The sequence below is a fragment of the Heptranchias perlo genome, chromosome 6, assembly GCF_035084215.1.
Source record: "Heptranchias perlo isolate sHepPer1 chromosome 6, sHepPer1.hap1, whole genome shotgun sequence".
Taxonomy (NCBI): Eukaryota; Metazoa; Chordata; class Chondrichthyes; order Hexanchiformes; family Hexanchidae; genus Heptranchias; species Heptranchias perlo.
The window spans coordinates 11686048-11712086 of NC_090330.1; the positions used below are offsets into that span (position 1 = coordinate 11686048).

The 26039-nt window shown below is 41.8% G+C and overlaps 1 protein-coding gene across 5 annotated transcripts in view; it reads left to right on the top strand.

Annotated features, from left to right (window-relative positions):
* Positions 1-26039, top strand: part of ppp2r3b (protein phosphatase 2, regulatory subunit B'', beta) — a 130708-nt gene that overhangs the window by 11596 nt on the left and 93073 nt on the right. For all 5 annotated transcript variants that reach the window (XM_067985749.1, XM_067985748.1, XM_067985746.1 and 2 more), the window contains exon 2: positions 8983-9474. In XM_067985749.1, the coding sequence (XP_067841850.1) occupies positions 9106-9474 (369 nt within the window). In that variant the 5' untranslated portion in view covers positions 8983-9105. The remainder of the gene's footprint in view (positions 1-8982; positions 9475-26039) is intronic.

Genomic DNA, 26039 nt, shown 5'->3' on the forward strand with positions numbered 1-26039 from the left:
ACTGCACAAGATAAGAGCTCATGGTGTTGGGGGTAATATACTGCCATAGATAGAGAATTGACTAACTAATAGAAAACAAAGAGTCGGGATAAAAGGGTCATTTTCAAAATGGCAATCTGTAACGAGTGGGGTGCCTCAGGGATCAGTGCTGGGGCCTCAACTATTTACAATATATATCAATGACTTGGATGAAGGAACAGTGTATTGTGGCCAAATTTGCTGATGATACAAAGATAGGTGGAAAAGCAAGTTGCGAGGAGGACACAAAGTGTCTGCAAGGGGATATTGACAGGTTAAGTGAATGAGCAAAAATTTGGCAGGTGGAATATAATGTGGGAAAATGTGAAGTCATCCACTTTGGGAGGAAAAATAAAAAAAACAAAATATTATTTGAATGGAGGAATACTACAAAATGCTGCGGTACAGAGGGATCTGGGTGTCCTCGGACATGAATCATAATAAGTCAACATACAGGTGCAGCAGGTAATCTGGAAGGCAAACGGAATATTGGCCTTTATTTCTCGGGGGAAGGAGTATAAAAGCAGGGAAGCCATGCTACAACTGTACAGGGTGTTAGTGAGTCCACACCTAGAGTACTGCATACAGTTCTGGTGCCTTTATTTAAGGAAGGATATACTTCCATAGGAGGCAGTTCAGAGAAGGTTCACTAGGTTGATTCCGGGTATGGAAGGATTGTCTTATGGGGAAAGATTGAACAGGTTGGGTCTATACTCATTGGCGTTTAGAAGAATGAGAGGAGGTCTTATTGAAATATGCAAGATTCTGAGGGGACTCAATAGGGTAGATGCTGAGAGGATGTTACCCTCATGGGGGAATCTAAAACTAGGGGGCATAGTCTCAGAATAAGGGGTCGCCCATTTAAGACAGAAATGAGGAGGAATTTCTTCTCCCAGAGGGTCGTGAATCTTTGGAATTCTTTACCCCAAAAAGCTGTGGAGACTGAGTCGTTGAATACATTCAAGGCTGAGTTAGACAAATTTTTGATCAGCAAGGGAGTCAAAGGATATGGGGAAAAGGCGGGAAAGTAGAGTTGAGGTAAAAATCAGATCAGCCATGATCTCATTAAATGGCGGACCAGGCTCGAAGGGCCAAATGGCCTACTCCTCCTATCTCTTAAAGTAGGTCAGTGTTTGGCTTTATGTAAATAGCCTTGTTATATTTCCTTTTAGGCCAATTTTGTTTTTTTTTAAATCAGATTACAGTGGCTTTTATCCACCCCTTCCCAGGTGGCCATCTCAGGCTGAACCCAAAGGTGTGCAATCTTTGTGCCCTGTTTGACCCTCAAATAAGTGTTAAACCCCATTTCTTATCCATTACCAAGACCAAAAGTTCAGCTCCACATAATAGCCATCTCCATCCATCTCATCTCCTCCATCGCCATTAAAGCCCTATCCACAGTTTGGTTACCTCCAGATTTAACTTCTCCAACTCCCTCCTTACTGGCCCCTCAAGCTCTAATCCATTCAAACTCCACTGCACTTTTCTTGTCCTGCTCAACCTACACCCATCTTCTTGCTGACCTCCACTGGCATCCTATTCCAAATGCACTGGATTGTCATTTGTTGACAACAACAACTGGCATTTTAACATAGAAAAGAAAGTCCTAGGGTTTTAAGTGGCGCCTAGGGAGGTGGGGTGTATAGGTAGACCATTGGGCCTAGAATGCTGAAAGCACTGTTGCTAATGGTGGAGTGGGTGGGGGAGTGCACAAGAAGCCGTTAGGGAATGAAAAGTTTGGAGGAGGTTACAGTGATGGGGAGGGGTGTGGCCATGGAGGGATTTGTGAATTTTACATTTGAGGTGTGGGTTGTGGGGGGTGTGCATAGGGAAAAGGGGGAGGGAATGGAGCCAATGTAAGTGAGCAAGTACAGGGGTGAGCAGGACTTAGTGTGGGATAGGATATGGGAAGCAGAGGTTTGGATGAGCTAAAGATTATGGAGGATGGGAGGCTGGCAGGAGAGCATTGGAATAGTCAAGTCTGCAGGTGACAAAGCCTTGGATGAGGCTTTCAGCAGCAGATGGGCTGACACGGGGCAGAGGTAGCTAATGTTACAGAGGTAGAAGTAGACAGCCTTTGTGATGAAGAGGCTATTTGGCTGCAAACTCAACTAAGTTGGGATGTCTTGTTGAAGTTGTACAAGACATTAGTAAGGCCACACTTGGAATACTGTGTACAGTTCTGGTCACCCTATTATAGAAAGGATATTATTAAACTAGAAAGAGTGCAGAAAAGATTTACTAGGATGCTACCGGGACTTGATGGTTTGACTTATAGGGAGAGGTTGGATAGGCTGAGACTTTTTTCCCTGGAGAGTAGGAGGTTTCGGGGTGATCTTATAGAAGTCTATAAAATAATGAGGGGCATAGATAAGGTAGATAGTCAAAATCTTTTCCCAAAGGTAGGGGAGTCTATAACGAGGGGGCATAGATTTAAGGTGAGAGGGGAGAGATACAAAAGGGTCCAGAGGGGCAATTTTTTCACTCAAAGGGTGGTGAGGGTCTGGAACGAGCTGCCAGAGGCAGTAGTAGAGGCGGGTACAATTTTGTCTTTTAAAAAGCATTTGGACAGTTACATGGGTAAGATGGGTATGGGCCAAGTGCAGGCAATTGGGACTAGCTTAGTGGTATAAACTGGGCGACATGGACATGTTGGGCCGAAGGGCCTGTTTCCATGTTGTAAACTTCTATGATTCTAAGGGTCGACTAGGACGCCACGTTGCGAACTGTCTGGCCATGGAGGGGGAAGAAGTCAGTGGCAAGCAAACTGAGTTTGTGGCGAAGGCCGAAGACGATCATGGAATGATACAACACAGATTGAGGCCAGTCGGCCCATCATGCTTGTGCCAGCTCTTTGTAAGAGCTATCCAATTAATCCCACTCCCCAGCTCTTTCCCCATAGCCCTGCAAATTTTTCCTGTTCAAGTATTTATCCAATACCTTTTGAAAGTTACAATTGAACCTGCTTCCACCACCCTTTCAGGCAATGCATTCAGGTCATAACAACTCACTGCATAAAAAAAATTCTCCTCATCTTGCCTCTGGTTCTTTTGACAATTACCTTAAATCTGTAACCTCTGGTTACTGACCCTCCTGCCACTGGAAACGGTTTCTCCTTATTTACTCTATCAAAACCCTTCATGATTTTGAATACCTCTATCAAATCTCCCCGTGACCTTCTCTGCTCTAAGGAGAACAATTCTAGCTTCTCTTGTCTCTCTGCATAACTGAAGTCCCACATCCTGGTAACTTTCGAGTAAATCTCCTCTGCACCCTCTACAAAGCTTTGACATTCTTCCTAATGTGTGGTGCCCAGAATTGGCCACAATAACAGGAAATTGAGGAGCAAATATGTAAGGAGATTACAGACAGCTGCAAGAAAAATAGGGTGGTAATAGTAGGGGACTTTAACTTTCCCAACATTGACTGGGACAGCCATAGCATTAGGGGCTTGGATGGGGAGAAATTTGCCCCCTCTCTCGTCGGGCCATCCACATATTGAATTTTTCATTCAGTATGTGGATGGCCCGACGAGAGAGGGGGCAAAACTTGACCTCCTCTTGGGAAATAAGGAAGGGCAGGTGACAGAAGTGTTAGTGAGGGATCACTTTGGGACCAGTGATCATAATTCCATTAGTTTTAAGATAGCTATGGAGAATGATAGGTCTGGCCCAAAAGTTAAAATTCTAAACTGGGGAAAGGCCAATTTTGATGGTATTAGACAGGAACTTTCAGCAGTTGATTGGGAGAGTCTGTTGGCAGGCAAAGGGACGTCTGGTAAGTGGGAGGCTTTCAAAAGTGTGCTAACCAGGGTTCAGGGTAAGCACATTCCTTATAAAGTGAAGGGCAAGGCTGGTAGAAGTAGGGAGCCTTGGATGACTCGGGAGATTGAGGCCCTAGTCAAAAAGAAGAAGGAGGCATATGACATGCATAGGCAGCTGGGATCAAGTGGATCCCTTGAAGAGTATAGAGATTGCCGGAGTAGAGTTAAGAGAGAAATCAGGAGGGCAAAAAGGGGACATGAGATTGCTTTGGCAGATAAGGCAAAGGAGAATCCAAAGAGCTTCTACAAATACATAAAGGGCAAAAGAGTAATTAGGGAGAGAGTAGGGCCTCTTAAGGATCAACAAGGTCATCTATGTGCGGAACCACAAGGGATGGGTGAGATCCTAAATGAATATTTCACATCGGTATTTACGGTTGAGAAAGGCATGGATGTTAGGGAACTTGGGGAAATAAATAGTGATGTCTTGAGGAGTGTACATATTACAGAGAGGGAGGTGCTGGAAGTCTTAACGCGCATCAAGGTAGATAAATCTCCAGGACCTGATGAAATGTATCCCAGGACGTTATGGGAGGTTAGGGAGGAAATTGCGGGTCCCCTAGCAGAGATATTTGAATCATCGACTGCTACAGGTGAGGTGCCTGAAGATTGGAGGGTAGCAAATGTTGTGCCTTTGTTTAAGAAGGGCGGCAGGGAAAAGCCTGGGAACTACAGACCGGTGAGTCTGACATCTGTAGTGGGTAAGTTGTTAGAGGGTATTCTGAGGGACAGGATCTACAGGCATTTGGAGAGGCAGGGACTGATTAGGAACAGTCAGCATGGTTTTGTGAGTGGAAAATCATGTCTCACGAATTTGATTGAGTTTTTTGAAGGGGTAACCAAGATGATAGATGAGGGCTGTGCAGTAGACGTGGTCTACATGGACTTTAGCAAAGCCTTTGACAAGGTACCGCATGGTATGTTGTTACATAAGGTTAAATCTCACGGGATCCAAGGTGAGGTAGCCAATTGGATACAAAATTGGATTGACGGCAGAAGACAGAGGGTTGTGTTTCAAACTGGAGGCCTGTGACCAGCGGTGTGCCTCAGGGATCGGTGCTGGGTCCGCTGTTATTTGTTATTTATATTAATGATTTGGATGAGAATTTAGGAGGCATGGTTAGTAAGTTTGCAGATGACACCAAGATTGGTGGCATTGTGGACAGTGAAGAAGGTTATCTAGGATTGCAACGGGATCTTGATCAATTGGGCCAGTGGGCCGATGAATGGCAGATGGAGTTTAATTTAGATAAATATGAGGTGATGCATTTTGGTAGATCGAATCGGGCCAGGACCTACTCCGTTAATGGTAGGGCGTTGGGGAGAGTTATAGAACAAAGAGATCTAGGAGTACAGGTTCATAGCTTCTTGAAAGTGGAGTCACAGGTGGATAGGGTGGTGAAGAAGGCATTCAGCATGCTTGGATTCATCGGTCAGAACATTGAATACAGGAGTTGGGATGTCTTATTGAAGTTGTACAAGACATTAGTAAGGCCACACTTGGAATACTGTGTACAGTTCTGGTCACCCTATTATAGAAAGGATATTATTAAACTAGAAAGAGTGCAGAAAAGATTTACTAGGATGCTACCGGGACTTGATGGTTTGACTTATAGGGAGAGGTTGGATAGACTGAGACTTTTTTCCCTGGAGAGTAGGAGGTTTCGGGGTGATCTTATAGAAGTCTATAAAATAATGAGGGGCATAGATAAGGTAGATAGTCAAAATCTTTTCCCAAAGGTAGGGGAGTCTATAACGAGGGGGCATAGATTTAAGGTGAGAGGGGAGAGATACAAAAGGGTCCAGAGGGGCAATTTTTTCACTCAAAGGGTGGTGAGTGTCTGGAACGAGCTGCCAGAGGCAGTAGTAGAGGCGGGTACAATTTTGTCTTTTAAAAAGCATTTGGACAGTTACATGGGTAAGATGGGTATAGACGGATATGGGCCAAGTGCAGGCAATTGGGACTAGCTTAGTGGTATAAACTGGGCGACATGGACATGTTGGGCCGAAGGGCCTGTTTCCATGTTGTAAACTTCTATGATTCTATAATACTCCAGCTGGGGCCTAACCAGTGTTTTATAAAGGTTTAGCATAACTTCCTTGCTTTTGTACTGTATGCCTCTATTTATAAAGCCAAGGATCCCATATGCCTTTTTAACAGCCATCTCAATTTGTCCTGCCACCTTCAAAGATTTGTGTATGCTCACCCCCAGGTCTCTCAGTTCCTGCACCCTCTTTAAAATTGCACCATTTAGTTTATATCGCCTCTCATTCTTCCTATCAAAATTAATCACGTCACAGTGTTAAACTTCATCTGTCATGTGTCTGCCCATTTCACCAGTCTCTGCCCTCCTGAAGTCTCTTGCTGATTACTGCATTTCAGAGTTTTGTGTCATTTGCAGACTTTGAAATTATGTCTCCTATACCCAAGTCCAGGTCATTAATATATATCAAAAAGAACAGTGGCCCTAATACTATAGCTTTGGTCTTCCCAATAATGAAATTGCAGCTAATCAGACAAGTTTGACTGTCAGACTGTTTCAGACAAGCAGTCTGACAGTGGTGGTGGAGTGGTAGAGCTGGTTGTCACTAGCATATATGTGTAAGCTAACCCCATGTCTGAATGATGTTACCAAGGGGCAGCATGTAGATAGCGAAAAGGAGGGCCAAGGATAGATCCTATGGGGACCCCAGAGATTCAGGAAGAGAAGCTATTTCTGGAGATGCTGTGGCTACAGTTGGATAGATAAGAGTGGAACCAAGCAAGAGTAATCATACTAATCTGGACAATCGAGGAGGATTGTGTGATGATGTGGTTGACCGTATCACTGGCTGCAGAGAGAACGAGAGGTAATATACACAGTTACAGTAAAAGAGGATGTAACTTGTGACTGGTTAGGGTTGTTTCAGTGCTGTGGCAGCGGTGTAAATCTGATTCGAAATATTCAAACAGAATTGTGGGAAAGGTGAGCACAGGGTTATTGGGAGGCAATTTGAGGGATTTGGAGAGGAAAGGGAGATGGGAGTGGTAGTCTGCAAGAACAGAAAGGACAAGGGTGGGTTTTTTGAGGAAGGGGGGATGACTGTTTTGAAAGAGAGGGGAACAGTACTCTAAGAGAGGGAACCATTTATAATGGCCAGGAAGGCAAGTTGGATGGTCAGAAGTTTAATAGGAATGGAGTTGAGGGAGCAGGAGGTGGGTTTGATGAATGTGAATCAGATAACGGTAGAAAAGTAGAGCGAGACGGGGTTCAGTTGTTGGGGTGGAGGCATCTGGGTAGAGATTTAACCTGGTGGATAAGGAGCAGGGATGAAGCAACAGAGGCAACTGAATAGGTGGTCTCTATCTTGGTGACAAAAAAAAGCTATGAGCTCTTTGCAATTGTTAGAGGTGAGCATGGAGAAGACTGGGAAATGGGTATTAATGAAACAGTTGATAGTGGAGAAAAGAATAGTGGGTGATTTTGGTAGAAGAGTGAGGTTTGGGAGTGCTTGGTGTGGTCTAGCCAGATCTTATGATGGATGTTTAAGCTATTGTGGACCAGATATGCTCAAATCTGCGCCCCTTGGACGAGGGCGTGAAGATGGAGGCCATACCATGGGGAGCAACTAGGATGTGAGACTGAAGATTTTGCTGGGGAAAAGGCATCAACGGTGTAGATTAAGGTCCAAATCGACAGCTGCTGAGGTACCATAGTGAAAGTTTAGGCAGTTGGAAGCTCGAAAGTGCAATTGTATGCAACTTGAGTTTTTTTCCAGGAGCTGATGTAGAAGATATTCGGACTAGAAATGGGTTGGTGTATGTGGATGGTGAGGGATACAAGGAAACTGGTTATTTTATTGTGCAAAATCGCTTGATAAATGTTGAATATGTAACCTTTTTTGTCTTTCCCAATACAATACTTTGTTGCTGATTGCTTTATTTCTGGTCAGATTCAGAGATGACTGTCAAACTGGAAAATATCAGGTAGCTGCTTCTGATTTAGCACTACTAAACAGATTTGATTAACTCAAAGATTCAATATGAATGCTCAAAAAAGCACAAAGCAAAAGTCCAGCTGATTAGATTAAACACATTTTTCACCTGACAGCTGCTGCATAACAGCTAGCCATGTTTACTGCTTGATATCAATTGGAACACATTCAGACTGCAGGAAGAGAGATGCCACCACTATGGTGGTGCTCATGTAATCAATGCTCCAGATTAACTGCATTAATCAGCTACATGTCATCCAAGATAACCATCAAACATTTATTGGCAACAATAAGACCCTTTGATCTGTGATTGGAAGGAAGGTACCTGCTTTCAGCCCTTAACATGCGACACACTGAATGAACTTTATTTTTAAAAGCATCTATGAGCAAAATTGTGTATTTACGGCAGTTACATTAAATTTTAGCAAACCATCTGTTGTCTTAAATTGATACACATTAATTGAAACAGATTTTGGGATACTGATGGTTCAGCATGTTATTGATCTTAATTATTTTTCCATTTGTTCTTGGCATGTTGGCAACACTGGCAAGTTAGTAGTTATTGCCTATCCCTAGTTGCCCTGCAGGCATTAAAAGTCACTCATGTAGTGTGGAACTAGTCACGTGTAGGCTTGACCAGACAGGGGTAGCAGTTTCCTTCACTGAAGGACATTAGTGAAACAGTTGGGTTTTTATGATAATCCAACAGTTTTCATGGTTATTTTTTTGGTGCCGGATCACAAATTACCAGATTTATTAAATTCAATTTCACCATGGTGAAATTTGAAATCACAACATCTAGAGTAGCTGCTAAACTATTGTAGCTTAATGTGTTGTAATACAAAGTGCCCTTGAACTTTCCCACATCCTAAGTTCCCAATCTTGGCTACCCCTACTAATACAGGCTGTAATCAGAGATTTGATGCTAATATCGGGCCTACTCTCCTCCACAGGAAGGAGGGGGAAATCAGCAGATGAGTTGCCTCGAGTGCCTCTTGTCTATCTCTTGCTGGCTGCTTCAAGTGTGTTATTGACAGAGGCTGCGAAGCAGATTTTCTGTCTAACTTGCCAAATGCAGGAATTGCAGGAGACTGAAGAAGAAATGAGGAGCAAGAAAAAATACAGAGAAGGCTTTTTAACACAATTTTTCCCTTTCCTTTTCTCAGGAATGATAATATTTGAGTAAAATTAAGGAAGACGGAATAGGACTTTGGCTTTCACGGATAATCGCCTCACAACGAAGTCTAACAATAATCTTGTTTATTTGACACATCCTGAATAAGTTGACAATGCCTGCTGCCCCAGTTCTGCAGCCTGTTCTTAAAATGAAAGTTGATGAGCTCTTCCTGTACTGGTTGAGTGAGACGACCACACAGTCCATGCTGAAAGATTACCTGAAACGAATAGAGAGTGGTGAAACAATTGAGGTAGGCATTGGTGATGCAACAAATAACCAACCTCCGACTGGAAGCAATAACAAGAATCATTCCAACTCTGAGTTGAATATATTGGGTCACTCAACGTCCCCTTTAGTGACTTCTAAATACTGTTCAAGTCCTCCATCCCAACTTACTTCAGCTCTCCCATCTGGTACATGTTCGAGTCCTAGAAGTGGATCAAGTACTCGAGCAACACGGAGATCGTCGGGGGCTAAAGCAGTAAGTTCTCCATGTTTTTCACTTGAAACGCAAATGGTTTTTTTAAAAAACAAAACTGAATATTGTCATATCTTTTTTAAAAAAACAATCGTACTGTCGCTAAATTGTAGTAATGATTTTCACCTGGAGTTCCCCCGTGGCTTAGTTGAAGGGAAGTGTGCAGTGGTATCCCCCAGGGGTCATTGTTGGGACCACTGCTCTTTTTGATATATTAATCACTGGACTTGGGTATACAGGACATAATTTCAAAGTTTGCAGATGATATGAAACTGGGAAATGTAATAAACAGTGAGGAGGATAGTAACAAGGCTTTTTCAACAGCACCTCCCAAACCCGTGACCGTTTCCACTTAGAAGGACAAGAGCAGCAGACACATGGGAACAATACCACCTGCATGTTCCCCCTTCAAGTCACGCACCATCCCGACTTGGAAATATATCACCGTTCTTTCATCGTCACTGGGTCAAAATCCTGGAACTCCCTACCTAACAGCACTTTTTTTATTCGTTCGTGGGATGTGGGCGTCGCCAGCAAGGCCAGCATTTATTGCCCATCCCTAAATGCCCTTGAGAAGGTGGTGGTGAGCCGCCTTCTTGAACCGCTGCAGTCCGTGTGGTGAAGGTTCTTCCACAGTGCTGATAGGGATTAACTAGAATGGTACCAGGGATGAAAGACTTATGGAGAGACTAGAGAAAGTGGGATTGTTCTCCTTGGAGCAGAGAAGGTTACGGGGAGATTTGATAGAAGTGTTCAAAATCATGAATAGTTTTTATAGAGTAAATAAGGAGGAACTGTTTCCAGTGGCAGTAGGGTCGGTAACCAGAAGACATAGTTTTAAGGTAATTGGCAAAAGAACCAGAGGCAACTTGAGGAAAAAAAAAATTTATGCAGTGAGTTATTATGATCTGGAATGCACTGCCTGAAAGGGTGGTGGAAGCAGATTCAATAATAACTTTCAAAAGTGATTTGAATAACTACTTGAAGTGGAAAAATTTGCAGGGCTATGGGGAAAGAACAGTGGAGTAGGACTAATAGAATACCCTTTCAAAGATTTGGCAGAGGCATGATGGGCCGAATGGCCTTATTCTGTGCTGTATCTTACTATGATTCTATGAAATGCACCATATGATTTGTAACTGAGCTGCACAGCTCAGAAAAGTTCAATTTTTATCCCTAATCTGTGATAAGTTAGCTGATCACTGTCAGAACACTCTTAAAGCTTTACAGTGCACCTCTGGGCTAGATGAAGAGTGGGATGGGGGGAGGGAGGGGGGTGGGGAAGAGATGCTAAGGCTGAACTCACAGGATCAAAGGCTGGAAGGAAGAATGTTGTAGAGGGGAAGTTGCAGAGGCACAGTGGAAAGATTTAGGAAGAGAATTTCAGAATTCCTTAGTGTAATGGCTAGTGATTATGATGGTGGGAATGCACAGTGATTCAGAGTCATAAGAGTGAAAGGTGCGAGGTAGGATGTAGAACTGGAGGAGATTGCAGTGGGATGGAGCAAGACCAGGGAGGAATTTGTGGACTAGGACAAGGAAGTTTAGTTTGAAACTAATGTGGGTAGTGGGATCCAGTGGAGGTCGGTGAGGATAGGAGTAATAATATGGGATAGGATTTGGTTGCAGAGTCCTGGATAAGAACATAAGAAATAGGAGCAGGAGTAGGCCATATGGCCCCTCGAGTCTGCTCCGCCATTCAATAAGATCAGAGTCCTGGATGAGTTAGTTTGTATGGGGAGAAGCTTGGGAGGCTGAGAATGATTTAAAGTATAGTATAAATTCAAATAAATTGCTCCATAGTGGTTCATTAATAGCAAACGCCAAGTGTTTTGACTTTTTTGATTTATTCCTTAATCAGTTCTAAACTCGCAGTTTACCATTTTGTAAATGTGCTGCCTTATCATGCATGCAGGTGTTGTTCAACTTAAAATAATACTCTGAATTTACCCTTTCTATTCTGTATGCTATTGGGGGCATGATGACATATAATTAAATGTTCATAAGCATTCCTACATATCATACCTTTTATTGACGAAAAACTGACAATGCTGTCTTCAGTGGCCCTTAAAACTATACGAGACATCACAGTCCTTCTGAAATCGTTAGTTCTGGTGTAGATTGAAATAGCTCTAAGTGCACTGGTATTTACATCGCCCATATGCAACATCCTGGCTTGAAGGTCTATGAAAGAACTTGTTATATAGTGCCTTTAACATGCTTATTACGTTCCAATGCATTTTACAGCCAGTGAAATGTTGTCACTTGTTTTGTAGGCAAACATGACAACCAATATTTGCATAGCAGGATCCCGCAAACAGCAAATGAGATAAATAACAAGTTAATCTGTTTTAGTGGTGTTGGTTGAGGGATGAAGGTTGGCCAGAGCACCAGGAGAACTCCCTGCTGTTCTTTGGAAAAAGTGCAATGAGATCTTTTACATCTATCTGAACAGGCAGATGAAGTGTCAGTTTTAGATTTCATCTGAAAGACTGCACATCTAACAATGCAGCAGTCCTTCAGTACTGCACTGAAGCATCAACCTAGATTACATGCTTAAGTGCTGCAGTAGAGTATTTTTAGTATCTGAAACATTTGAATTTGTTGGTTTTTGAAGTATCAGTGGCTCTGGGTGCAAGAATGTGCACTTGTTCTGCATGGCTGCTCTTATGGTAAATTGATGCATTAAGGAAAGCAAGTGAACCCATTAAAGCCAGCCTGGTCATCCAGTTAAATGAAAACAACCTTTTACAACATTTCGCTATTTTGTTTTCCAGTTAAATTTATGAAGGTCTGTTAGCAGAAGCACAAGCCATATATAAGGAGTTAGGGAGGGGAGTGGTGAAGGAAACCTTGGGGAAATTCTGAGATCAAGAGGAAAAGGACATAATGTATGGCAAAAACAATTTGGGGAGGCAGCAGCAAAAGCATACTATATACTTTAAACAACTTTTAAAAAAAAACTATCTGGTTCAATGCCAGTACAGCCATTAGCAGCCACCTACCTCCACTCCCAGAAAGGCAGTATTGCTGAGTTCCTGGCTGGGAACAGTCTTTTAGCTCCTTAAAGCATTTACTGTGCATTTACTAATTTAGTAAACACATTAGGTCACAGCCAGGAACTCAATATGGTCAGTCTTAGAATGCAGAGAGGACACTGGCACTTGGCATGGGTTGGGTGTTGGGAAGAGGGAGCAGGGGTTTGACTCAGTCTTTACAGGTGGGTGGAGCTGTCTAGGACAATGCAAGCTGCAGCTGGAAGATGCAATGCACCAGATAGGTAAACAGCCTCATTCTGATTTTTGGCCTATCATGTGCCCTGCTTGCTTGAATGTGCAGTTTTACCATCAGAAATAATTGCCTTAACAGTTACGGAGCCAAGGCGACTAGATGGAGTTAAGATACAGATCAGCCATGATCTAATTGAATGGCAGAACATGCTCAAGGGGCTGAATGGCCTACTCCTGTTCCTATGTTCCTCACACCGTAAGCGAGATAAAGAGCCAACTCGGACATAACAGCCAGAGAAGCTCGGGTCCCTTGAGGATAAGTCATCAAGTGAAAAGGTTTGAAATCAGGATTCAAACCACTTTGGGTGAGCACAAGGCTGGGTGAAGTGAGAGCTGTGGTAAAAGGAACCCCAGTAGAGACCTCAAGCTATTGTTATCAGCTTTCTGGGTGGTTAGACTGCTATTTCCTGAGGATGGTTGGGGGGGCAGGGGGGGGTGGGGCGCGGAGGCAGGCAATGGGCACTCCACAACTGCCAAAATTCCAATAGCAACTACCACATTTAATTCAAATTCCAGTTCCTCCTCACATTGGCAGCATACTTATTTTTTTTAAAAAACTATTTCTTTTTAACAGTCAGCTATTGAAGATTCTAGCTGCTTTTTCTCCAAAGGGAAGAAGGCTGTAGGGAGGAATACCAGGAGAGCCAGCTGCATAGCCATTTTCCTGTCAGTCAACACTGTCTTAGGATAAGAGAGATAGTGACAGTTTCACTTATTAAAAACTACCTCCAAGTTGAATTTTTGGATGGCGAGAGAAGGTAAAATTGGGCTAAACATAGTAAAGAGATGGAACAAAATTTAAACGTTGATTTTGTGATGGAAGAGCTGCTGGGAGGAAGCATGGGATATGAGGCACACAGCAGGCTGGAATCCTCTGCAAATGTCCATTTTTCTCCTATCGCCAAGCTGCTGTCAACTATTCATAAATTGTGCCAGTAGAAAGAATCAGACAAGCAACAATGAGAAAATTTGGTGAAGCTGTACAGAAAGGGGTGGCGGGGGGGAGGGAGAAAGAGAGATAATGAGAAACAGGGAGACAGTTACAATTTTCACTTTTAGCTAAACAACACCACAAGTGATCAGTTCTTGCTTGTGTAATCCTTGCTCATTTTGGGAAATGCTAGTTTTGCGAAATTTTGGTCTGTCGTGTTGAGGGTTGGGTCTAGCGCACTGCATTGGTTTGTACTACAATATCATTATGTTCAATTTTTTTAGTTTCTAATGAGCAATGTGTTTTGATTTGATTTTCGTAATGATGTTCTTTTAAATCATCCTAGCTTTTGGTCTATTCAGTGAGGATTCTTCAAATTTGGCTAATATGGCTACTCTAATGTAACAAATTGCCAGTTTTTTTTTACATACTTTGCATATTTGGCATTTCTGAGACTATCTGTGAGTTGTTTGATACAGCATTAGGTTATCTTAAAATAATCCCTTGGAAATCTGAGGAATTTTCAGAAAATAGTAAAATTATTCTACGTCAAGTTTTCTCGCCTTTCCAGCTTGCGAATATATTATTGTTATACGCATATGTTCTGGATTGGCCCTATATTTGTACCGTACCACACATGCTTCCTAGATTAGTACTATATTTGTACTGTTAATACGCACACATTCTGAATTGAATCTATATTTGTACTGGTATAGTACGGCAAGAACATTGCTATATAAAAAGAATTTGGGACAGCTGATCCTAGTCAGACAGGCTCCCTGGTAATTTCTGGCATAATAGTTGCTACACAGATCAGTAGAAGGAAAGAGCATTTGGTGTTTAGATAATGATGGCTACAACCTTTTCACGAGCTGCTAAGTTTAAAGAATGTACCAAAGTTGCCTTTGTAAGGGACAAATATTCCTATTGCTTCATTTTCCCCATCTGACCCCCAAGCAAAAAAATTATCTTTTTCAAGGCGATACAGAAGGTGAATGTCTCATTTAATCCTGTTCGATGGTGCATATGTCAGAGAATGCTGGCATGTGTACGAAATGTAATAAGTAATTTTGCTATTGGCTTTTATTAAATGTGTTCTGGTATATACTATTCAAACTATTCTTTTGTCTTTTTATACAACTCCTTTTTCTTACCCCCTCATCCTGGGCCTTGCTTGAACACATTTACAAACTAAAATATTTTCATTTTAAAAGTTTATATATTTTATATTCTTTCATATTTTATCTTGTATGCAGCAATATGCTGCCAAACAGTGGACTTTTGAGATTTGTTTAATTAATATATATATATATATATATATATATAATATATATAAAAAAACTGTCCATCTCCTTTCATTTGGTTACTGATGCACAAAATAGTATATAATTAGATTGTCAACATATACTTTAATTGGAGTGGAAGTTTTCTTTTTAATTACCGGTTGTCAATCAGGTGCCTAGTTCTTTTGTATTTTGTGATGGCAGCTGCCGCCTGTTTTTTTTAAAAGCAGAAGTTGAGGAAATTTATTAAGACATTAAGGCCCATTTAGAAGGAAGGTTTTATTGCGAGTTTTTTTTAAACTGACGACTTCGTGACTTTCAATCTAAGATTAAAAGTTTGAGACTTATTTGCATCCAGAGGAAAATGTATTTGGACATAACATATTCATTTTCACAAGATAGTATCTAGTAAACCCAAATTCTGGTTTAGAAACATGACATAAGATGGGTGGGAGTTGATTACAAGATTGAGACTACATCCATTCATTCTTCTGAATCCTTCATTTGGATTGCTATCTTTAGCCTATTTTACATAGAATTACATAAAATGCACAGCATAGAAACAGGCCAACAGGTCCATGCCAGTGTTTATGCTCCACACAAGTCTCTTCCCTCCCTACTTCATCTAACCCTATCAGCATATCCTTCTATTCCTTTCTCCCTCATATGTTTATCTAGCTGCCCCTTAAATGCATCTATGCTAGTCACCTCAACTACTCCTTTGGTAGCAAGTTCCACGTTCCAACCACTCTGGATTGGAAGGTAGCAAATGTAACACCGCTATTCAAGAAAGGAGGGAGAGAGAAAACAGGGAATTGCAGCCAGTTAGCCTAACTTCAGTCATTGGGAAAATACTGGAATCCATTATTAAGGACATGGTAACAGGGCACTTAGAAAATCATAATATGATTAGGCAGAGACAACATGGTTTTATGAAAGGGAAATTGTGTTTGACAAATCTACTGGAGCTTTTTGAGGTTGTAACTGGCAGGGTAGTTAAAGGGGAACGAGTGGCTGTAGTATATTTGGATTTTCAAAAGGTATTCGAAAAGGTTGTTACACAAGATAAGGGCTCATGGGGTCGGGGGTAATATATTAGCATGGATAGAGGATTGGTTAATGGACAGAAAACAGGGTAGGAATAAACAGGTCATTTTCAGGTTGGCAGGCGGATACCAGTGGGGTGCTGTAAGGATCAGTGCTGGGGCCTCAGCTATTTACAACCTATATTAATGACTTAGGACCGAGTGTAATGTATCCAAGTTTGCTGATGATACAAAGTTAGGTGGGAAAGTAAGCTGTGAGGAGGACACAAAGGACATGATTTTAGCCCCCAGGTTCGGGTGGGTTGGGGGCGGGGGGGCAGTGAAAATATATGAATTCAGGAGCGGGAACGAGTCCTGGCTCCAAGCCGCTGACTTTCGCATTTGACCCAGACGCATCTGGGTGCGCGCGCACTTCAGGAAGCCGAAAGTCCCGCTGGCAATTAAAGCTGACGAACTGATATTTAAAGTGACAATTAAGAGACTTCAACTTGTTAAGGGGTTTAAATTTTAGTATATTGAGGCATGGAAACGATTTTAACTCTACCTCAACATGTCTCCTGTGGCCTCTGAATGACTCCATGGAAATGGAGGCGAGTTGCAGCCGGCAGCCATTTAGACCTTTTAAACCAGTGATTGACACGTGAATTAAAGGTGTGTTTTTGCAACAAGACAATCCGTTCTCTCACACAAACCTTTGGCTAGGAGCTCTTTGTATTTAGATTGAGATTTCTTTGTTCACATTCAGAATTCCAGTGTTCACACATATTTACCTACCTGTACAGGCCACAAGGTTTGCACCTCAACAGAGCTGGGACCAATATCCTCATGGGGAGGTTCACTAGTGCTGTGGGGGAGGGTTTAAACTAATTTGGTGGGGGGATGGGCACCAGGATGTAGCATTGGAAAGGAGAAACAAGTTGCACAAAGGATTAGGTGGGATTAGACTGAGGGAATACAAGAAGGTCTAAAATAGGTTTACAGTGCATGTGTGTAAATGCACAAAGCATGGTAAATAAGATTGGTGAGCTGCAGGCGCAAATAGCCACATGGGAATATGATGTCATGCCGATAACTGGAACCTGGCTCAAAAAAGGGCAGGATTGGGTACTAAATATTCCGGGATACAAGGTGCTCAGGAAAGAAAGTTGGGGGGGGGGGGTGCGGTGGGGGGTGGCAGTATTGATTAAGGAGAATATTACAGTGCTGGAGAGAGAGTATGTCCTGGAGGGGTCAAGGACAGAATCTATTTGGTTAGAGTTAAGAAACAATAGAGGTGCCATTGGAGAAGCTGGGGTTGTTCTCCTTAGAGCAGAGAAGGTTGAGAGGAGATTTGATGGAGGTGTTCGAAATCTGAGGGATCTAGACAAAGTAGATAGAATGAAGCTGGCCCCATTGGCAGAAGGGTCGAGAACCAAAGAATACAGATTTAAGGTAATTGATAAAAGAACTAAAGGCGAAATGAGGAAAAACTTTTTTAAGCAGCAAGTTGTTATGATCTGGAATGCACTGCCTGAAAGGGTGGTGGAAATAGATTCAGTCGTGGCTTTCAAAAGGGAATTGGATAAGTATTTGAAGGAAAAAAAAATTGCAGGGCTACGGGGAAAGGGCGGGGGAGTGGGACTAGCTCCATCCTCTGCACTAATGTGGAGACTGAGCGTGGCATGTCTTCCAGTACGTCGCAAAGGTGCTGCAGTACCTCGATCGTTCTCCTTTTTCAACAATGGCCCCCGGAATTCAGCATCTGTGCCTAGGTGGAGAGGAGTGCAGCCACTGACGTGGACTTTCCACAGCTGTCCCTGCCACCAGTGTCTGCTTGTGCTCACGTGTGTAGTGACTCACCGTGTGACAACCCAACTAACTCTCTATTTGGATGCACCGAGGTGTGAGTATCTGCGCTGGTGGATGGCTCGCTAAGATGTGACGGTGCGCCCTTAGGGGCAGGGAACTCCTCTGAGGAATCATCCTCGTCTTCTTTCCTTGAAGGCTCTGGAAGAGATCATACAGCAATGTTAAGAATTAGCGCAGAAGTATTGTTGTGATGAGCATACTGAGGTGTGCAACAGGTCAAACATTGATAACATCAATTCATGTTTGTGAGGGATGTTAAAGTTCTGTCACCAAACATTTGCGGGGTGCCGGTTTTGGCATCCTCGACAGCCAGGCACCCCGTAGTTTGGCTGATTTCCAAGGCCGCCCTCTCCGCTTCTGTGAGGACCACTATTTGTGGTGTCCCCCCTCCAGTCTGACGACTCTCCCTTGCATTTTGCGCTCTCTTTTCCTACAAGGGGAGAAAGTACAGACGTGTGAGGGGGAACGGGGTCACCCGATGGATGAATTGCTTTGTGTGAGGCTGACAATGAAAGAGATGCATCAGAGGGTGACTACCAGATAAATTGATCATATTGCATCAGGATTGGGGTGAGTGGGAGTGGTGGGTGCACAAATGCAGAGATGTGTAATTCTGAATAAAAGTGAAGGTAAGTTGACAATGAGACTTAAGTGGGTTTGAGGTGTAGGCTTTGCAGAGCAGAGTGTGTGGGGGTGGGGGAGGGTGATGTGCACCACAGAATGCAGGTGCATCAGTAACTGTACTCACTTTTCTTGACCTGGTTAGATTATTCAAGCGCTTCCTGCACTGCACCCAAATCTGGGATTCGTTGCTGCCGCTGGTCACCCCCTCTGCCACCTCGAACCAGGCATTCTTGGTGACAGAGACAGGGCGCTTCCTCCTATCCCCCGGGTACAGTATGTCCCTCTTCCTCCTCCTCACTCCAGCCAGTAGCAACTCAAGTGAGGAGTCACTGAACCGGGGTGTTGGCTTGGTCTTGTGCTGCTCCATCTCTTTAAATTCCGTCCTTCTCCCTCAAAAGCCATGCTTGCAATGGCCCTTTAATTAATCCACCTCCCAGCTCTTCATTTGGGTGCGCAGTGCGCCCGTTGTGCAGTGTGGGGACGCCAAACCCGGAAGCCACATTAAGGGCCTTCGGTTAAGTTGCGATCGCCTGCAGAAAGGTGGGAAATTTTTTTCCCGGTTTCCAGGACCCCCCTGCTGAGATCCTGCCGCCTTGCTAAAATCATGCCCAAAGAGTCTGCAAAGGGATATAGACAGGTTAAATTAGTGGGCAAGAAGGTGGCAGATGGAATATAATGTGAGGTTATTCACTTCTGTAGGAAGAATAGAAAAACAGAATATTTTTTAAATGGTGAGAAACTATTAAATGTTGTTCAAAGGGACTTGGGTGTCCTAGTACACGAAACACAGAAACATGCAGGTACAGCAAGCAATAAGGAAGGCAAATGGCATGTTGGCCTTTACTGCAAGGGGGTTGGAGAACAAGAGTAAAGAAGTGTTGCTGCAATTGTGAGACCACACCTGGAGTACTGTATGCAGTTTTGGTCTCCTTACCTAAGGAAGGATGTACTTGCCTTACAGGTGCATCAGAGGTTCACTAGGTTGATTCCTAGGATGAGCGGGTTGTCCTATGAGGAGAGATTGGGTAGAATGGGCCTATACTCTCGAGTTTAGAAGAATGAGAGGTGATCTCATTGAAATATATAAGATTCTTAGAGGGCTTGACAGTGTAGATGCTGAGAGGCTGTTTCCACTGGCTGGAGAGTCTAGAATTGGGGGGCATAATCTCAGGATAAGGGGTCGGCCATTTAGGACTGAGATGAGGAGAAATTTCTTTATTCAGAGGGTTGTGAATCTTTGGAATTCTCTACCCCATAGGGCTGTGGATGCTCAGTTGTTGAGTATGTTCAAGGCTGAGATCGATAGATTTTTGGACTCTAGGGGAACCAAGGGATACAGGGATCGGGCGGGAAAGTGTAGATGAGGTCGAAGATCAGCCATGATTTTATTGAACACGGTGCAGGCTCAAGGGGTTGTATGGCCTACTCCTGCTCTTATTTCTTATGTTCTTAATGAAGTTTCTCCTGAATTCCCAATTGGATTTATTAGTGACTATCTTATATTTATGGCCCCTAGTTCTGGTCTCTCTCACAAGTGGAAACATCTTCACGTCTACCCTATCAAACCTTTTCATAATCTTAAAGACCTGTATCAGGTCACCCCTCCCTCAGTCTTCTCTTTTCTAGAGAAAAGAGCCCCAGCCTGCTCAATCTTTCCTGATAGGTATAACTGCTCAGTACTGGTATAATCCTAGTAAATCTTTTTGCAGCTTCTCCAGTGCCTCTATACCATTTTTATAATATGGAGACCAGAACTGTTTTCAGTACTCCAAATGTGGTCTAACCAAGGTTCTATACAAGTTTAACATAACTTCTCTCCTTTTCAATTCTATCCCTCTAGAAATGAACCGCAGTGCTTGGTTTGCTTTTTTTTATGGCCTTATTAACCTGCGTCGCTAACTTTAATGATTTATGTATCTGCATCCCCAGGTCCCTTTGTTTCTCTACCCCATCTAATTTAGGTCTCCTTATTCTTCCTATCAAAATGTAATACCTCATGCAATTCATTTGCCAATTACAAGGGGTCATAACTCCTCTTGCAATCCTGAAAAGGATGCAAAAAAAACTATAAACTCCAACCTCACTCTTTATTGTTGCAACTTTTTCTTGCTTCTGTCTAATCATTACTTTTGTGGTCACAATCTGAAATTCCGTTCTTGTTCCTGCTAAGCTGCAAATACACTTCCTTCTCCATGCAATGTTCTCAGCAAGATTCACTGCATTGCCTCTTACTTTTACTCTAACTTGTATTTTCCTAGGACCTCAAAACTTCTTGCATCGCTCATTTCTTCATTTTAAAACTCAAGCTTGTCATCATTGAGCGCTATATTTTTATCCTTGTTTGCTAACCTTAGCAAAAAATGAGTAAAAAGCAAACACCTTATGTTGAAATCCAGACTCATCATGCTTTTTTCCCCTACTCTAACTCTCTATCCTAGGACCACAAAACTATGGAAGTCACTACCTTTGTCCTACAATTTACTTCCTGATTTACCTTCTGTCTCCCCTTTTTGTTTTCAACCCTGCACTATTGACCTTAGTATTTATCTAGATTTTTCAATTCTAGTGAAAAGCTGAGTGCTGAATGGACATTAAAAAATGTTGAATTTGCAATCTGGTCTGGTAAGATCCCACTTAAATCAGGGTTGGTGTGGTAATTGATGTTTTGAATCATTTCTTCCAGAGGATTGTTCTGTTCCTGTGTCTTTAGCAAAGTTTAACCATACTCCTGCCATTTCAATATTGATGAAAGGATGCAGCTGTTAAATAATAGTCTACTCCCAATACAAATAAAAGTAATATAGCGGATAGTTGGGAGAGGATTAACTGTGGTATACCATTCCAGTACAAATAGAAATACTATATATGACATTGGATGGGTGAGGGTTGATGACAAGATTGAGACTACAACCACTCATTCATCTGAATCCTTCAATTGGATTGCTGCCTTTAATCTATTCCCAAATATCTAGTATTCTTGTATATTGTAATGAAAAATCCATTATTGAGTGGTTTGCATTATTAAATCTGACCATGGTGATGAATAGTAAACTAAATCAAGTAATATTGCAATATATTAGTTTTAAATTGAAATTAATATTTTTGCGAGGAACTTTTTAGTTGTGTGCATGTTGTGTTTTTTTAAAATTCATTCTTGGGATGTGTGATGGTGAGTCTTCTTCTTGAACCACTGCAGTTCATTCTTTGTAGCAGTTTTAATGCAACTGACTGGCTTGCTAGGCCACTTCAGAGGGCAGTTAAATGTGTGAGACTGAAGTCACATATAAACCAGACTGCATAAATACGGCAGGTTTCCTTCGCTGAAAGACGTCAGTGAACCAGTTGGGTTTTTACAAAAATCTGACCGCTTCATGGTCACTTTTACTGATATTTTTATTTCCAGATTTAAAAAAAAACTGAATTCAAATTCTCAAACTACCATGGTGGGATTTGAACTCACTTTCTCTGGATTATTAGTCCAGTAACACGATCACAACAATACTGTATCCTTTTCAAGGCAGAAAAATGTATATGATAATTTTGACTGTCTTGTTTTGTTACTTTGGCCTTGTGGTTGGTGTCATGCTTTTGGTTTTCACCATTGACTGTTATGAATTTTTGCTTTTTAGTGTGTTGGAATGTGTGCAGGCTAAAGATCAAATTGAGGTAATTGGTATGCTGGGATTGCAGCATTTGTAGTCATGTTAATTGTACTAGTGCTTGTCTCAGTTTTAGTAGCTCCTGAAGTACTGGGTCCAAACAAAATGCTGGAAATGCTGCTTTTATAATCAGATAACAGTTTATGTTGTTAAGGCTTTTGCAACTTTGGAGGTTTGTGCAGTGTTATGTACGGAAATGTTGCAATCAAGTTTGTAGATGGACTTTTTTGGGTGGTTGTTAGATGTCTTTATTTTTGGAGGGAACATTTTTCTTCATTCAAGATCACAAAATGTTTTCTCACAGTCGCCAGTTATGAACCAGAGAAAGTAGCAGATTGTGGCAGATGTTAGTGAGTAAAATCAGTATTCTGAGATTTGCATTTTCTAATTTTTTTTTGCACAAGTGTGAATTCTCAACTTGGATTCAAAGTATTTGCACAATTCAGTTGGATTGGCTTTGTGTCATAGAATTTTCACTGGCTCTAGTCAGTTTATTTTTCCCAGATCTCCTTGTATTCTACAGCTTGTGAATTGCTATGTATATACTGTATTTTGATGTCACTTCATTAGAGATCATAGTGCTTCATTGTTCTGAGCATACTGTATATCTACATTGAAAAAGGGCATGTGCATTACTCTATTTATAGTAGCAAACGGAAGCCAAATGAATGTACGATTCAGCTGCTGTTTAGTACTGTAAATTACATGACTTGAGAAAAGAATTGTTGGCACATACTCACGGAACAGTGTTTGCTGTCTCTCCCCACATAAAACAATCAAGTCCCCACATTCAAGTTCTAAGGTCTTCCTACTGACTTTATTAAAACCAAACATAAAAGATGAAACATAACTTAAAATTAAGGGAGAATGAGATTTTTATTCCTTTTGATATACCGTTCAGATTTGCAGCAGTGTTGATGGGGAGAAGCAAAAATATCTGCAGCATATGTTGAAGAGATTTGGCATCTGCTGGATGATTACAAGTGGGGGCCAACAATTTACTCAGCTCCTAGAGCAACGGTTGTGAACAATCCTTGTCATCTCCACCCCCCGCCCCCCTCAGCTGTTACTTTCCTCTTTGAGTTGGCCACAAGCTTTTAGCTGTAGACCTCAGGGCTGGCCTTGAAATCCAGGGCGTTTCAATAAAAGGGTACCTCAGTAGTTTAATTTCTGTTGGGATGAAGTATTGCTATTGCTGCAAAACTCCACAAAGAATCAATTTTCCCAAATGTGGATACTAAGAAAGTACAAAAAAGTTTTGGGCTGTGCTTTTAATTGGAAAAATAATCTCTGGAGTTTGCATTTTATTGAGTGCCTGAAGAAGTATCCCGACCAATAATCAGCACAATTGATATGTTATGCCAGTGATGTCCAGGCTTATTGTCTTTGTGGGCTGCATGAATGCATGTCATGGAGCCTCTGTGGAGGTGGGAGAGTGCATATATAAAGATTTAATCCATGTTCCCATTAAATTACATACATTTCAAGTTGTTGATGCTAATAGATCCTGGTGTTCTGACTTGGGATTTAAGAAAGAATGAAACTGCATTTATATAGTGCCTTTTTTATCCTCCGGATTTCCCAAAACACTTCACAGCCAATTAATTACTTTTGAAGTGTTACATAGGCAGGTGTGCAATTAATTTGTGCACAGCAAGGTACGACAAATGGTAAATCCTTAGCTGACTAGATAATTTGTTTTTGGTGGTGTTGGCTGAGAGTAATGTTAGCCAGGACACTGGGAATGTACCTGGTCCCCTTTGAAGAGTGCCATAGGATATTTTACATCCACCTGAACAGGAAGAAAGGGCCTTGGTTTAACATGTCATCCAAACTCTGCAGCTCTGACAATGCTGTACTCCCTCAAAGTTGCACTGAAGTGTCAGTCTACATTATGTGCTCAGGTTCTGGAGTGGGATTTGAACCCTCAAGCTTCTGACTATGTACCAATGAGACAATAGTGCTAACAATAGCCCTTTCCGAACCTCCACGCTCAGAAAATTAAAATGGCGCAAAAGCCAGTGAATAAGAAATATAAGCTTGCTTGCTTCAAAGACTGGATTGCCAGGGATCGGGATCTGCATGCGGCCCACAGATTGCAGTTTGAACATCTATGCATTCATTTGTATGTTTTCAAACTGGGGGTCCTGGTCCTTGGGGATCTGTGAGAAGATAGCAGGGGATTTGCAAGGTATTAGGATTTTGGTGTCTCTTATCAGAGTTTTGTACTTTTCTGTGTTTGTTGATTCATCAGCACTTTTTTCTGTTGCTGTATTAAAAATATTTTGTACAATGGTAGCACTATCTGTGGAAGTTAGGATGGAGGGTGGGGGTGGGGGTCGGGGTCAGGGTCAGGAGTTGTCAGTATTTGCAGAGGGACGTCCCACAGGGAAAACATTGAAAAGCACTGTCATATGAGTACTCATGTCACTCATCAATTTTTAAAACTCTCTTCTTAGTCGGTGGACTCCATTTAAGATTCTTGCACCCCAAATAGGGAATGTATTGTTATGATGTTTTTCATACTCAAAACTCTCTCAAAGCCCATTTGGAATTCATTGCGTTTATCTGGGACAGGAAAAAGGCCAAGACTGGAATGTTAAAATTGCGAAGCAGGAAGGAAAAGTCAAGATTGGTTATTTTATGTAATTCCCTATAATTTGATTTTCAAATTGTACATCACTGAACTGTGGTTGGTGTGGGAAGGATAAAATGCTGAAGGAGATTTCATTAGGGGCTTATTTTACTTTGGTAGTGGGAGAGTTAAGTTTACAAATCCTGTCTTTGATTTTCTTGGCTGCATCTAGATCCAATTATGAAATAAATGCACTCTTCACATTGATAAAATAATTTCATTTGCAGCGGTGAGCAGATTTTGTTAAAAGTTGGGGATCTTTTAAGTCACTTGAGAATAAATTTGAAATTTACATTATCCAGTTTTAGAAAATTCTAAATCCATTATGTTCTGGATGGTCAGAGGAAGGGTGTACTGAAGGATATGGTCTGCTTTTGTCTGAATTCATGAGTTAGCATCTCACCCTTCTAAAAGCAAGAGTTTTTTCTGACTAGAAAGGTCCTACTTGAAATGAGGTTGGGCAGCCCCGATGCAGTTCTAAATAGATATGGAGCGAACAAAACTGGTATTAATTGGCAAATTCAGTTCAGTGTCACACTAGTACAGTAGGGAGTGTTTTTCCTGAGTTTGGCAGTAAGGCACATTCTTGAGTAGAGTAGAAGAAGTTTTACTCTGCATCGTGTCCTATACATAACTTTGAGAGTGCTTGATGCTCTGTTAAGTCTCCTCTTTGTCTTTGCTCCAGTGGAAATACCTTCTGAAAATCCATATATGCTACATCTACTGCATTGCTGTTATCTATCCAATTGGTCATTTCTTCAAAACAACTCTACTAAATTTGTCAAACATGACTTGTTAAACCATGCATTTCAAAATGCTTACTAATTTTATTTTGAATTATAGATTTTAAGAGTTTGCCCACAACTAACGTTAGACTAACTAGTCCATATTTACCAGTCACATTTTAAAAACCTAAATCATATCCTAAGCCTGCGTTTCTCTAATGAAAATAGTGCCAGCTCATCAAGCTGAATCCTGATTAACGAAAAGCGCTAAAGTAGTAATTGTTCTAAATTCCTAATTCCTATGCTTGTTCTTTGTGTCATCTGTAAATTTGAGAGTGATTCTATTACTGTTCTCATCCAGATCACTTGTGATGAAGAGCAGTGGTCCCAAAAAGGAACTCTGGGACCCAACTCATAACCTGGCCCCATGCTGGTCCACTTCCATTTTTGATGATCTACTGCCTACAAGGTTACAACCAATTTCCTATCCAGCATACCATCTGATAGGTAATCCCATGTGATGAATT